This window comes from Schistocerca americana, chromosome 7 (genome assembly GCF_021461395.2).
Source record: "Schistocerca americana isolate TAMUIC-IGC-003095 chromosome 7, iqSchAmer2.1, whole genome shotgun sequence".
In the NCBI taxonomy this organism is placed as follows: Eukaryota; Metazoa; Arthropoda; class Insecta; order Orthoptera; family Acrididae; genus Schistocerca; species Schistocerca americana.
This window is the reverse complement of record NC_060125.1, coordinates 158003789-158020333: the sequence shown is the minus strand read 5'-3', so window position 1 is coordinate 158020333 and position 16545 is coordinate 158003789. Positions and strand designations below refer to the sequence as shown.

Below are 16545 nucleotides of genomic sequence, written 5' to 3'. Positions count from 1 at the left end.
GACACAACATCTGGATACACCAGCAAACAAGCCCAAGCACACACATACTAATGGACAAACGTCTACACACTAAAATCAAACCTACAGAATTACTGTGTTACAAGTGTGTATGTGGCCTTGACTTAACATAAACCTGTGTTATGCAGTACAAAATGCATCTAATCCATTCTTACGTCATACTGTTTGGCTGTCAAGTGGTTTTGCGTACACGGCGATCAGTCATGAATAGTCCTCCACCGACGCTACTGTTAGTCAATTATGTTGTCTCAAAAATATTTTCATCACACTTCGCTTCCTCCAGCACTTACAAAGTGCATAAATTCCTTTAGCCAAGTGTACAAGTTAGGTGGGTCAACAACATATTCCTGTCATGTGACAGACGTGCCGTCACCAGTGTCATATAGAATATATCAGACCTGTTTTCCTGTGGAGGAATCGGTTGACCTATGACCTTGCGATCAAATGTTTTCGGTTCCCATTGGAGAGGCACGTCCTTTCATCTACTAATCGCACGGTTTTGTGGTGCAGTTGCAAAACACAGACACTAAACTTATTACAGTGAACAGAGACGTCAATGAACGAACGGACAGATCATAACTGTGTGAAAATAAAGAAAGTAAACTTTTCACTCAAGGGAAGACTTGAACCAAGGACCTCTCGTTCCGCAGCTGCTCACGCTAACCACGGGACCACGGCGCTCCTGAGCTCACACTATCCTTGACGTTAAGGCAGATGCGAGTTGATCCTCCTAGTACATCTGTTGTCGAGTATCACTGAATTTGAAATTAATGAAGTTCTGTCATTTGCACAATTAATCAGCATTCTTAACACTTCCAACATACAATTTTACAGTTTCAACATACGCACTGTCACTGGATACAAAGTGTCACTATATCCATTCACCATGTACAGGTATGAACCTCAGATATCTTCAGCTTGCAGCTCTGGCATGTGAGTGCACATCTCATCCACACAGTCTCCATGCTTTTATTGTCAGCCCTTCGCAGTCTCTGAAAGAAGAAATACTAAGCTAGTACATTGATTTGTACAACTTCTACAACACAAATCAGCACTCTTTATACAAACAACTGAACAGTTCAAAATAGTGAATATGGTGATAATGTTGGATTTACGAGTTCCTTATAAGTAACACACTGTGCAATTGTAAGCTCTAGTGCCTACCACACACAGCCACAAACTCTGGCCCCACCGACAACCCCTGGGCACATACGTGCCTTCTTTGGCATTTTACAATCTCTCGAAAGTGACTTACTAATCTGTACAGTAGAATTGCAATCATCCTACGTCCAGCTGTCTGTCACCAATTATCTGGATCACTTTGAAGAAAAAGAAATTTGTACTGTATGGCTAAAATCTTTGATTTTGGTAATAGTTAACACAATATATAGTACACTGTATCTTTCTTTATTGTTCTAAAATAATTCTATAGTAAATGTATTAAAAGATAAAATCTTTCTTCCAGTGAATAATGAATACAGTATGAACATTGGTATATGCAGCATACACACACCAGTGTGTTTGTGGTGCCCGTCATTCAGTGTGGCCTAAATCAGTCTGTGTCGGGACCTTAACATACCTGCTGATTTGTTACCATATGTTTCATCTTTTGTTTTGTTCTGCGTGTGCGTTTTAATTTACTGTACAGCATGTGTCTTCTAAAAGTAAATGCATTGTCTTATCATTGGCAGACAAAATAAATGTCCTTGAACAATTAGACAGAGGCATGAGTGCAAAGCACTTGGCTGAGAAGTTTAGCTTGGGAACACACAGTTTCAGACACAAAAAGAAAACATTTTCTCAATTTTAAATTTTGTGTGTGTCCTTGAAATAAAGACAGAAGATCATCAAGAAAAGAAATAATAATAATAAAAAGGGGGGGGGACAAAGGGACTGAAGAGACCATATTCAAGTGGTTTTTGCAGCAGCAAGCATTGGGAAACTCCCTTTCAGGACTGACTGTTTGCAAAATCACAAAATTTCAGACAAGAATATCAACAGTTTGTGTTCATTTAAAGCTGGCTGCAGAATTTCAAGGCAAGGCACAGTGTTCAGGAGTTGAATTTAAGTAGTGAAAAACTGTCAGCGGACCAAAACGAGTAGAAAATTTTATTGAAAAATTCAAACTTAATACAGAATCTTATGGCACTGAATTTTCATACAATGCAGATTAGATAGGCCTTGTTTGCAAGGCTTTGCCTGAGACAACCTTAGCTTCTAAAGGGGAAAGTAGTGCTCCTGGCAATAAGGTTAGTGGAAACCATGTTACCATGCTGAACTGTGCTAACTCTATGGGAAACCACAAAATACTACTCTGTTGATAACAATATCTTTAACAAGAATCAACCAAAGGCCTGGATTACTGCTACTTTGTTTTACAAATGGTACAATTCAGTTTTCGTACTTGAAGTTAAAAAAAAAAAAAATGCCAAAGGATCATAGGGAAGAAGTAAGTAAGTTGATGTTAATTCTGCACAATGCATCCACTTATTGATCCACCCCACAGAAAGCCACCTTGATATAGAAGACAGACGCTTCAAAACACTCTTCCTGCCACCAAACATAACAACATTGCTGCAGCAATAGCCCAACTGGTTATTGTAACTATCAAGAACATTATAGAAAACAACTGCTGAGGAAGCTTTAGATACAAGATGGAAATGCAGAAGGCACTGAGGCGCATCACCAAAAACTGATTTTTAATTTTTTTTTTTTTTTTTTCAAAGTCATAACCATAGAACACTTATGCATAGAAAGGAGTTAAAAGTGACCACATGCCCAATCAATGGAAGGAAACAGACCTAAAAACAAGGACATCATATCAGAGAAAGGTCCAAAAAACTACAGAGACAATGGAGGTCCTGAACTGGAGATTAAGTGTCCTTTAACCTATTGCTATGACAGATACAAAGCAAAATGTGGTTGACACCCCCACATAATTTGTTAAAACAGCCAATAACTCAATGGCAGACAGACAGTAGAATGTAAACAGTTAAAAAAGGGCATACGGTCAGGAAATGGCAGACCATCAAAGCTTGATTACAATGAGCATATAATGGTGGGGGATCACCACTAACAAATGGAAATGGTTAAAATGACAGTACCCAATAAGCAATCTATCTAAAATGATCTCCTCACAGCGAGAGGGCTGAGAGGAGATTGGCCAAGCTGTTGGGAGAGGTTTAATTCTCCAGAGCTTGCTTCCATGCAGAGAGGATCAGTGGTGATGCCAAAGTGACATCAGAGGCTGACAGGCGACAACACAGATACCCTTGGAAGGAATGGAAGAGCTAGCAGGCCAAGTTAGGACGACTGTAGCCTTGGCAGTAGAGTCGGCAGCCTCATTTCCTGTCAGACCGATGTGAACAGAAATCCACATAAATATCACAGCAGTTCCCTCAAGAGTGAGCAAGAGGAAGCCTTCTTGGATCCACTGCACTAAGGGATGGTCTGTGAACAGCACACAAAGATTCTGAGGGGCACTAAGAGAATTGGAGCACATGACCTAATTAAAAACCTTTTGTTGCTGGATGTACTGAGCAGCCTGATAGAGGGCAAAGAAGTCTGCTGTAAATACTGAGCAGAGTTCCAGTAGCAGATACCGAAAATGGGTGGTGTGAATGACAAAGGCACATCTGACACCACGATCAGTCCAAGAGGCATCTGTGTACACGAAGGTACTGTAGCTAAATTACGTCCGAAGTTGAGAAACTTACAGTGATACAATGAATATGGAGCAGTTTCCTTAGGAAGCGAATGAAGTCCAAGATGAACATGGACTGGCACATGAAGCCATGATCATGAAGGGTTAACAGCAATTGGGAATGTGGCAGGTAGTGTGAAGCTAAGCCAGAACAATAGCCGAAAGTGACTCTGGGAGGTAACAGACAAAATGGATGCTTTCCATATTGGTGGTCAAGGGAGTCATCAAAGGAGGTGGCATAGGATGAGTGGCCGGGCATGGCATATGAACAGCATATGTATCCGCTGAGGAGAACATCATGTTTCCCAGATAAAGGTGTCTGATTAGGCCAAACCATCACGTACCTTGAAAACTCAGTCTTTCAAAAATTCCTAAAGGAAATGGGGCAGGTGACCTCAGAAACCCCATGTGTATAGAGTACGGAAGATACCAGTCGTTCTGCAGGTGGTGTAGGCTTTTTTCAAATAAAAAAGCATGTCGACATTCTGGGATTTCCACAGAAAACCATTCATGAAAAGGGCTGACAAAGTGACGAGGTGGTCAAGTGCAGAACTGCGTGCTCAAAATCCACATTGTGCAATGGTTAGTAGATTGTGAGATTCATGCCACCATACCAGACGACCATAAATCACACATTCCATCATCTTGCAAACACAGCTGGTGATAGAAATGGGGCAGTAAATAAAAAGAAGGTGTTTGTCCTTAACGGGCTTAGGCACAAGTATGACAGTGGCTTCACGCCAGCATCTGGGAAACGTGCCCTCTGCCCATATGCAATTGTATGTACGAAGAAGAAAGTGCTTGCCCGCAAGAGAAAGGTGCTGCAACATCTGAATGTGAACATCGTCTGGCTATGGGGTGGAGGTTCGGGATGAAGTGACCAGCTTTTAGATTAGTACCTGTTCCATAAATCATGAATACGACACTTCGTAATGATGTGGAATGTGTCAGGTTAATAAAAGGTGTCTATACAAGGTATTACATTACACAAAATATTACATGACACTAAATATTTTTAATACTTCTTTAAGGGTGGGGGTGGGGAAATTACCCACTTACTATATCCAAAAATTCATCTAATGAGTTGAAGGAGTTGCCAATCAGAAATTCTTTTAATTTCCTTTTACATGCTATATGGCTATCTGTCATGCTTTTGATGCTATTAGGTAAGTGACCAAAGATTTTTGTGGCAACATAATTTACTCCCTTCTGAGCCAGTTAGATTTAATCTTGAGTAGTGAAGATCATCCTTTCTCCTAGTGTTGTAGCCATGTACACTGCTATTACTTTCGAATTCATTCGGATTGTTAACAACAAATTTCATAAGTTAATATATTTATTGCGAGACTACAGTGAAGATCCCTAGCTCTTTAAACAAGTGTCTGAAGGATGATATTGGATGTGTTCCAGCAATTATTCTGATTACACGCTTTTGTGCAATGAACACTCTTTTTCTCAATGATAAGTTACCCCAGAATATGATGCCATACAAGAGCAGGGAATGAAAATATGAGTGGTAAGCTAATTTACTGAGATGTATATAAAAAAAATTGCAATGACCCTAATAGCATAAGTAGCTGAACTCAAACGTTTCAGCAGATCTTCAGTGTGTTTTTTCCAGTTCACCCCTCATCAATGCATACCCCTAGAAATTTTGAATATACTACCTTAGCTACCGATTTCTGATCGAAGTCTATATTTATTAATGGTGTCATTCCATTTACTGTGTGCAACTTTATATACTGTGTTTTGTCAAAGTTTAATGAGAGCCCATTTGCAGTGAACCACTTAATGATTATCTAAAAAACATCGTTTACAATTTCATCAGTTAATTCTTGTCTGTTGGGTGTGATAGCTTGATCTAGCACCCTCATAGTAAAGGCAACAATGTAGCATTCATGATTCTGAGAGGAGAAGGGTGTATGAAATCTCTGCAAAATAGTGGCCTAAGGTGTTGGAGATAGCAGTAAGATCCAAAAGTTCACAATGGTGTCACCCGCTATGGTCAGGCCAGAAATTGGGGTCTGGACTTTGGTCCCAAAGAGCTGCTGGAGGTTGCCCCACAAGATGGAAGAGGCAGTGAAACTGTTGAAAGAACTAGCAACTGCAATCCAGCTAGCATATCTGCTACCCCGAACTATTTGCAACAAATACGGTTCGCCATTGTACGATGACAGTTCAAAATGTGAAGGGCATGACTCTGCCCATGAATCATGTTGCGGCATCCCTCAGTCCACCAAGCAACTGGGACATGGTGTGGTAAAGATGAAGCGCGATGTAGGAAACCTTCTGTGGTGGTAAGGATAACCTTTCAAGGCGTTCTACCTGGTCATCAAAACTTGGGAACTGTTGTTCAGTGAAGGTTTCCAAGGAGGAGTACAGCCTCCAGTCAGCCTAAGAATGCTGCCAATTGAGTTTATATGTAGGTGGGATAAGAGTCACTAAATGGAAATCACATGGGAAATGGTCACTCGAGTAAATGTCAGAGAGCGAACCACTTAAGACAATGGAGAAGCTGGGCAATGCTGAACAAGACGTCCAAGTGGGAATACGTGTGCATGGAGTCAGAAAGGAACAATGATTTGATTAAGAAGGTCAGCCAAGAGGGCACCTCTCAGTCAGGTTCTCAAAGAGCCCCGATGGGGAAGGTGTGAATTAAAGTCTCTGAGCAGCAAAAAGGGAGTGAAGGATTTGATCAGTAAGCTGGAGGAAGTCTGCCCTAGAGACACCAAATGACAGAGAGGGATGTAACACTGCAAAGAGAAAAGGGGAAATGAGGAAGGGAAATGCGGACTGCAGTAGTGCACAGCTGAATGTTCATTGAGATGGTTTGACAACGAATGTCGTTCTGGATGAGCACCATGACTCCCCCATGAGATGGAGTGCCACCTTTGGGATCAAGGTCGAAGCAGATCAGAAGGAAATGCAAGAGGTCAAAGCAGTCACGAGGACGTAATTTTGTTTCTTGGAGGCAGAAAACAAGCAGATGCTTCGATTTCAAGAGCAGCCATGATTCTTCCTTACTGGATCTAATGCTGCAAACATTCTACTGGAGGAGAGTCATGATGGGAAGAGGGGAAGAGGGAACAAATGAAGGGTTGTCACTTCGGCAGCTGCTGAGTGTCAGCCTTCGAACACTCACTGGTACAGGGTAAGTGGCTGGAGGATCCTGTTCCACAAGATCTACAGAGACATCAGCATTTTCTCTAGGTTGGCCTGTGGATTCAAGGGCAGAAAAACAGTAGGCAGGGTGATTGGCAAAATGGAAGCTGGCTGGGTGAGGGTATCACATGGCAACACCATTGAAGACGATCTCCGAATCAGGGAAGGAAAAGACCATTTGTCTTCAATTAATTTCTTAGAGCCTTTTTGGCTGACAGATGAAGACCCAGTTAATTGTCAGCTGGACGGACACAACAAGTCTTCATGGAAGTGTTCCTCTTGTCCTTTCCTGCCAATTGTGAAGCAGGAGATTTCACTGCTGGGGCAAAGATTTGGTGGCTTACTGCACATCTGTAGGAGAGGGACACAGGGATTTTATGACTGCAATATGGAATTGGATGCTAGGGGTCAGTGTGGCCATGTCAATTAGGGAGTAAGGCAAAGCAGAATTGAACTGTAAGTACCAGATTGTAAAACACAGGCTTTCGAATAGCCAACGACTTTCCAGCAACAGGGTAAGGTACATTTTTCCTTCACCTGAACCTCCTGGATGGCCTGCTCATTGAGGTACATGGGTCATTCCATGTCAGTTCAACCAGGGACTCCAGCTCGTAGTCTCAGATTTGACTGAAATTCAGTACACTAATTCTACCACATGTGAAACACTCGTGTACAAAGTATTAGTTTCCCCTGCCAATTAGTTCCAGAATTATGACTTGTGAAAGAAGGTTGCGTGACCCAGAAATTGCAACCCACATCTGGCAATCTATCTTCAGACCCAACTTCAGGTCTTAATAACTTTGGAACTACTCCACACAGTCCAGCGAAATTTTTACAGCCCAGTAACATCCATTTAGAGAACACACTCCATGAATCAAAACACCAACAACATATTTCTGAGGTAAAATGAAACATTCCAAAATGTGATTAAAAAAATGTAATATGTTAAAAGGTACATATTGTAGGTGCCCTCTATGCCAAATATAATTCACTCAAAAGGGGTATAATTTTTTTGTGGTAAGCATAATGTGGCCTAAACACACACAGAACTCATCGTGCCCATATCAGTCACAAAAACTGAGTTACAAGCACACAAAAATACAAAAATTTGAAAAATTACCTGAAAAACATGGATTTTCGAAGTGTGGTAGCACAAAAGGGACAAGTGGTATCCAAGCCAAATTTCACACACTGCATAAGTAGACCATAATGATATATATCTCAAAATTTCAGCATGTTATTGCAAGACATTTGTGTACAATGGAAGTTGACAGATGTATTTGGTGATGTGGCCATTCTTCCACAACAATTTTGTAAAAACATATCGTAAACTGTTCTGCCTCTTCTTATCCTCTCCCACAACTGTTTAGTCACTAAGCAACAACATATAGACAGATTAACACAACCTATCATTAATGTTTACTGCACTTTAACCGCTAAAAACCAGTTGATTGTGCTTCGAACAGAAGTTCTCCCACACTTTAGCTACTGTACTCTGTACATTGAGTGGCAAATTGTACTGTCTTCCTGACAATGTGGTAGGAACTGGAACTGTCATAAGAATATGTTCAAAAGGAATCCAACACCTGTATGCCAAACACGGCCAATGAAATGATCTTGTTGGTCCTGCCAGTGCCATGAAGTTCACAAATACATCACCTTCTGCTTCACAGCACTCTGAAACACATCCTAAGTACCATTTGTCATCATAAACAGCAATAACATAACAACCTGGTTGTATATTGCTGCTTTTGCTTCTGAATCCTGAGTCAGACACACTGTGAAGGCACATATTGTGCATGAATCTATGGTTATAACCAGACAGTCAGCTCATCTGCACACTGTCAGAGTCTCCTGGAGAGAAGTGATGATGGCTCCTTGTGCCTGCAACAGTTTTAACTTGTTCTAGTCTGCTTTTTAGCAACTCTTCAACTGATTTCTTCTCATCTTTCGAAACATAGAATGATTGTATGCCAGATATATTTATCTGTACCCAGGTAAATAATTGAAGAAGTGTTAGAATGTGACCTTCTGTAGGGTGCTGCAGACCAGCTCGTGATGCCATGCACTTAATGGTACCACCAATACCATCACATACATTTTTACCATGAATTGTTGTGAAAAAATTCCATTCTGCATGAATCTGAAAGTCACGGTAATGCATGCATAAATTTTTGAGATTTTTACAGTTTTTGTACTGACTAGCTCCCCCATCAGTGAAGTATTTCGCAAAATGTATGTGAGGCAGCTTGTTTTTCACATATGCCATGACAGTGCAAATGTGGGCACGAACTGCAATGGCATCTTGAATTAAACAGTCACGAAAAATGCACAGGTTCATGACAGACACATCACCCAATTCACCTCTAAAGTAAATCGCAAATGGCTGGAGAGTTGCTTAAATGTTGTCCCAATGATATCCTTGGATGGCATCTTGAACTACAAATGCATAATTTTCAGAAAAGTCTAGTATTACTATAATTTCATCTTGTTTCAAATTATCCTTACAAAACTGGAGATAAGCCGATTGTGCTGTTGCTGTGAAGCTGTGTGTGGTCAGTTTGTCCGTTTTTTGACAACACATTTCAATAAAATCTTTCACTGTACTTTGCTTTGTTTCAAGACTTGTGTGATCCATGTGTGTCCATTGTTTATAAGAAACAAGTTCATCGTCATCCATAAGGAGTTCACCATACAGTTTGTTATTCATGTGTTCTGCAAGATTTGCCTTACCAGGACACTTTTCACACCTGTGTATCATGCACTGGTAGGAACTGATGTCACACACTAGCAGCTTCATTGCACCATTGTAATCCAGACCAGAATCCTTTATAGCAGTAAACATCAGCTTAGCATTTTGATGGGTCTCACATGCACAAACATTGTGTGTGCCCCTTGCACTTACAGGCACAACCCAGATTGAAAAAAGATGATAAACCTACTTTGGTGTTGGGATACTTTTCCTTGAATTCTACATATAGTTCTGATATGTTGCATAGCAACAGTCTTTTTTGCATCTGTACACGTACATTTACCATTTTCACTGTTACATAGTCTTTTTTTCCAGGCAGTATTCAGCTGTAGTCATTATTTTCATAAAATTCCGACACTAACACCTTTATGTCTGAACTCAATTGCTTACCCTGAGCCTGCTGAAGTTGTGGAAGCACTCCTTGGGTTGCTTTTATTTTCCTAGCTTGCTTTACCATATGTGTAGAAACATTGAATTCCTTTGCAGTGTAGTCAATAGACCAGCTGGAAGGTGCAAGGGTAAGAATAGCTACTTGTTTCTGACGTGTGGATATGGCACATTTTTCTTTCAAATCATGCACAATTTTGTCCAAATCAGAGCATTTCTGGCATGACTTCTGTTCCTTTGGAGCAGATAGTTCTTCCTCTTCTACCATTAGTGTGTCAGCTATTTTGTGTTTTAATTCCATTTGAGCTTCTTGTAGTTGTCTTCTACCATAGCTGGGCCTGTCTCTTTTCCCAACTTTGTGTGTCTTCATTGGAGACAAACCAAGAGCAGTCACTGAAGTATTTAATTGCTCATCTGCTGTGGTTGTAGGTGGCTGATACTTTTCATCACTGTCATGTAAATTATCAGAATAATCTTCATTTTTTAGCAGTGTAACTCACCTGGAACATAACTTTTGTCCTGTTTTCATTTATCTGAGGCTACACTTCACTGTCTTCTTATGAATCCGAAATAGATCAAAACAACTTCATTGTAGGAAAGAATACTTATCCAGAAACACTTTCATATGACGATAACAAACATTAAAGTTTCCTGGAACTGTACTTCTTGTGCCCACAGGGTGTATCCCTGATCTCCATAGCAACAAATCTTGGTCCAATTCATCCAGATCATACACTACAAAGCAAATGCCACATTTTCTTCCATATGTTGTTTGATGACATTCAGATGCTTGTGCTCTACCAATACTGCAACTTGTTTGAACAAATGCACCACTAGTACACTCTTCTGCCTCCAGTACTGTTGTGGAAAATCAGTATGACCAGTCTGAACTAGAATCTTAAAAACGTGAGTAACCTGTAATTGTTGCTTGTTTCCTTTGTTGTTCCTGCCTAACAATGACTCATTCTGTCCCAGAAAACTACCATTGTTTAACTTTCTGTTGCCTAATGGTTCCCAACAATTGCTGCAGCTTTATCTGAAACAAGCTGTCTGCATCATCACTATTACTTGCTAAATCGTGTAAAAAGAAATGTAACCATATCTGTCAACTCTTATTGTACACAAATGCCTTGCAATAACAAGTTGAAATTTTGTCACATATTATATTATGGTCTACTTACGCAGTGTTTGAAATTTGGCTTGGATATCACTTGTCCCTTTTGTGCTACCACACTTCAAAACTACATGGTTTTCAGGTAATTTTTCAAATTTTTGTATTTTCGTATATATAGACACACACACACACAGGGTGAGTCACCTAACATTACCGCTGGATATATTTCGCAAACCACATTAAATACTGACGAATCGATTCCACAGACGGAACGTGAGGAGAGGGGCTAGTGTAATTGGTTAATACAAACCATAAAAAAATACACGGAAGTATGTATTTTAACACAAACCTACGTTTTTTTAAATGGAACCCCGTTAGCTTTGTTGGCACATCTGAACATATAAACAAATACGTAATCAGTGCCGTTTGTTGCATTGTAAAATGTTAATTACATCCGGAGATATTGTAACCTAAAGTTGACGCTTGAGTACCACTCCTCCGCTGTTCGATTGTGTGTATCGGAGAGCACCGAATTACGTAGGGATCCGAAGGGAACGGTGATGGACCTTAGGTACAGAAGAGACTGGAACAGCACATTACGTCCACATGCTAACACCTTTTTATTGTCTTTTCCCTGATGCACATGTACATTACCGTGAGGGGTGAGGTACACGCACACACGTGGTTTCCGTTTTCAATTACGGAGTGGAATAGAGTGTGTCCCGACATGTCAGGCCAATAGATGTTCAATGTGGTGGCCATCATTTGCTGCACACAATTGCAATCTCTGGCGTAATGAATGTCGTACACGCCGCAGTACATTTGGTGTAATGACGCCGCAGGCTGCCACAATACGTTGTTTCATATCCTCGGGGGTTGTAGGCACATCACGGTACACATTCTCCTTTAACGAACCCCACAGAAAGAAGTCCAGAGGTGTAAGATCAGGAGAACGGGCTGGCCAATTTATGCGTCCTCCACGTCCTATGAAACGCCCGTCGAACATCCTGTCAAGGGTCAGCCTAGTGTTAATTGCGGAATGTGCAGGTGCAATATCATGCTGATACCACATACGTCGACGCGTTTCCAGTGGGACATTTCCGAGCAACGTTGGCAGATCATTCTGTAGAAATGCGATGTATGTTGCAGCTGTTTGGGCCCCTGCAATGAAGTGAGGACCAGTGAGGGGGTCGCCAATGATTCCGCACTATACATTTACAGTCCACGGTCGCTGTCGCTCTACCTGTCTGAGCCAGCGAGGATTGTCCACGGACCAGTAATGCATGTTCCGTAGATTCACTGCCCCGTGGTTTGTGAAACCCGCTTCATCGGTAAACAGGTAGAACTGCAACGTGTTCTCTGTTAATGCCCATTGACAGAATTGCACTCGATGATTAAAGTCATCACCATGTAATTGTTGATGTAGCGACACATGAAATGGGTGAAAGCGGTGACGATGCAGTATGCGCATGACACTACTTTGACTGAGTCCACCGGCTCTCGCCATGTCCCGTGTACTCGTGTGGGTTCATGGCAACAGCAGGTAACACACCAACTGCACTCGCTTCTCCTGTGACGGGCCTGTTATGGACCCATTTGCATGCTACGACCATACCTGTTGCATACAGTTGGTGGTAGATGTTTTGCAATGTGCGGCACTTTGGATGCTCTCTGTCCAGGTACCGTTCCGCATACACCCTGCAGGCTTCAGCTGCATTTCGTTGACACTCGCCATAGATGAGTATCATCTCCGCCTTTTCAGAGTTCGAATACACCATGGTCATAGTTCCTACAACACTACACTGTCACAGACATCTGGTAACACGGTGTACTTCAGTTGGTCTGCGTGCGGAGACGAATGCAGAATAACAATAGCAGCAAGCGCTACACGCGGACACTGCGACAGCTAGACCAAACCACAGCCACACTTGTAAACACGGTCGTCATCATAAACATGTCCCTGCAGATGCTGCTCGCTGACCGTGGCACGTGTTTGTTACAACACGCTACTGAACGTTGGAGGTTTCAAGCGTCAACTTTAGGCTACAATATCTCCAGATGTAATTAACATTTACAATGCAACAAACGGCACTGATTACGTATTTGTTTATATGTTCAGATGTGCTAACAAAACTAACGTGGTTCCATTTAAAAAAACATAGGTTTGTGTTAAAAAACATACTTCCGTGCATTTTTGTATGGTTTGTATTAACCAATTACACTAGCCCCTCTCCTCACGTTCCGTCTGTGGAATCGGTTCGTCAGTATTTGATGTGGTTTACGAAATATATCCAGCGGTAACGTTAGGTGACTCAACCTGTATATAAAACAAAGATGATGAGACTTACCAAACAAAAGTGCTGGCAGGTCGATAGACACACAAACATACACACAAAATTCTAGCTTTCGCAACCAACGGTTGCTTCGTCAGGAAAGAGGGAAGGAGAGGGAAAGACGAAAGGATGTGGGTTTTTCACACACACACACACACACACACACACACACACACACATATCCATCCGCACATACACACACACATATCCATCCGCACATACACAGACACAAGCAGACATTTGTAAAGGTAAAGAGTTTGGGCAGAGATGTCAGCAGAGGTGGAAGTAAAGAGGCAAAGATGTTGTTGAAAGACAGGTGAGGTATGAGCGGCGGCAACTTGAAATTAGCGGAGGTTGAGGCCTGGCGTTTAACAAGAAGAGAGGATATACTGAAGGGCAAATTCCCATCTCCAGAGTTCTGGCAGGTTGGTGTTAGTGGGAAGTATCCAGATAACCCGGGCGGTGTAACACTGTGCCAAGATGTACTGGCCGTGCACCAAGGCATGTTTAGCCACAGGGTGACCCTCATTACCAACAAACACTGTCTGCCTGTGTCCATTCATGTGAATGGACAGTTTGTTGCTGGTCATTCCCACATAGAAAGCTTCACAGTGTAGGCAGGTTAGTTGGTAAATCACGTGGGTGCTTTCACACGAGGCTCTGCCTTTGATCGTGTACACCTTCCGGGTTACAGGACTGGAATAGGTGGTGGTGGGAGGGTGCATGGGACAGGTTTTACACCGGGGGCGGTTAGAAGGGCAGGAGCCAGAGGGTAGGGTAGGGTAGGGAAGGTGGTTTGGGGATTTCATAGGGATGAACTAAGAGGTTACGAAGGTTAGGTGGATAGCGGAAAGACACTCTTGGTGGAGTGGGGAGGATTTCATGAAGGATGGATCTCATTTCAGGGCAGGATTTGAGGAAGTCGTATCCCTGCTGGAGAGCCACATTCAGAGTCTGATCCAGTCCCGGAAAGTATCCTGTCACAAGTGGGGCACCTTCGTAACCTCTTAGTTCATCCCTATGAAATCCCCAAACCACCTTCCCTACCCTCTGGCTCCTACCCTTGCAACCGCGCCCGGTGTAAAACCTGTCCCATGCACCCTCCCACCACCACCACCACCACCACCTACTCCAGTCCTGTAACCCGGAAGGTGTACACGATCAAAGGCAGAGCCACGTGTGAAAGCACCCACGTGATTTATCAACTAACCTGCCTACACTGTAAAGTTTTTTCTATGTGGGAATGACCAGCAACAAACTGTCCATTCACATGAATGGACACAGGCAGACAGCGTTTGTTGGTAATGAGGATCACCCAGTGGCTAAACATGCCTTGGTGCACGGCCAGCACATCTTGGCACAGTGTAACACTGTCCGGGTTATCTGGATACTTCCCACTAACACCAACCTGTCAGAACTCCGGAGATGGGAACTTGCCCTTCAGTATATCCTCTCTTCTCTTTATCTGCCAGGCCTCAACCTCGGCTAATTTCAAGTTGCCGCCGCTTATACCTCACCTGTCTTTCAACAACATCTTTGCCTCTTTACTTCCGCCTCTACTGACATCTCTGCCCAAACTCTTTACCTTTACAAATGTCTGCTTGTGTCTGTGTATGTGCAGATGGATGTGTGTGTGTGTGTGTGTGTGTGTGTGTGTGTGCGCGCGTGAGTGTATACCCGTCCTTTTCCCCCCCCTAAGGTAAGTCTTTCCGCTCCCGGGACTGGAATGACTCCTTACCCTCTCCCTTAAAACCCACATCCTTTTGTCTTTCCCTCTCCTTCCCTCTTTCCTGACGAAGCAACCGTTGGTTGCGAAAGCTAGAATTTTGTGTGTATGTTTGTGTGTCTATCGACCTGCCAGCAATTTTGTTTGGTATGGGTTCCGTCCTCCGTCACAGCGGGACCCACCTCCTCTTCCTCAAAATCACCCTCTCCAAACCTTCCAGGAATTTCTGACTTCCAGCCTTGCATCTCAATCCTTCTTAAAAAACCTTAATCCTACACCCAACATCACCACTGCTGAAGCCCAGGCTATCAGTGATCTGAAGGCTGACTGATTCATCGTCATTCTTCCGGCGGACAAGGGTTCCACGACCGTGGTACTTGATCGTCGGGAGTACGTGGCTGAGGGACTGCGTCAGCTTTCAGACAACACCACATACAAAGTTTGCCAAGGTAACCCCATTCCCGATGTCCAGGCGAAGCTTGAAGGAATCCTCAGAACCTTAGGCCCCCTGCAAAACCTTTCACCTGACTCCATCAACCTCCTGACCCCACCGACACCCCGCACCCCTACCTTCTACCTTCTTCCTAAAATCCACAAACCCAATCATCCCGGCCGCCCCATTTTAGCTGGTTACCAAGCCCCCACAGAACGTATCTCTGCCTTCGTAGATCAACACCTTCAGCCCATTACATGCAGTCTCCCATCCTTCATCAAAGACACAAACCACTTCCTTGAACGCCTGGAATCCATACCAAATCTGTTACCCCCGGAAACCATCCTTGTAACCATTGATGCCACGTCCTTATACACAAATATTCCGCACGTCCAGGGCCTCGCTGCAATGGAGCATTTCCTTTCACGCCGATCACCTGCCACCCTACCTAAAACCTCTTTCCTCATTACCTAGCCAGCTTCATCCTAACCCACAACTTCTTCACTTTTGAAGGCCAGACATACCAACAATTAAAGGGAACAGCCATGGGTACCAGGATGGCCCCCTCGTACGCCAACCTATTCATGGGTCGCTTAGAGGAAGCCTTCTTGGTTACCCAAGTCTGCCAACCCAAAGTTTGGTACAGATTTATTGATGACATCTTCATGAACTGGACTCACAGTGAAGAAGAACTCCAGAATTTCCTCTCCAACCTCAACTCCTTTGGTTCCATCAGATTCACCTGGTCCTACACCAAATCCCATGCCACTTTCCTTGACGTTGACCTCCACCTGTCCAATAGCCAACTTCACACGTCCGTCCACATCAAACCCACCAACAAGCAACAGTACCTCCATTATGACAGCTGCCACCCATTCCACATCAAACGGTCCCTTCCCTACAGCCTAGGTCTTCGT

At 42.9% G+C, this 16545-nt stretch overlaps 1 protein-coding gene across 1 annotated transcript in view; it reads right to left on the bottom strand.

The window, feature by feature from the left end:
* Positions 1-681: 681 nt before the first annotated feature.
* LOC124623199 overlaps positions 682-16545 on the bottom strand; it is a 184211-nt gene continuing 168347 nt past the window's right edge. The window contains exon 5 of the mRNA XM_047149010.1: positions 682-1010. Within this exon, the coding sequence (XP_047004966.1) occupies positions 965-1010 (46 nt within the window). The 3' untranslated portion in view covers positions 682-964. The remainder of the gene's footprint in view (positions 1011-16545) is intronic.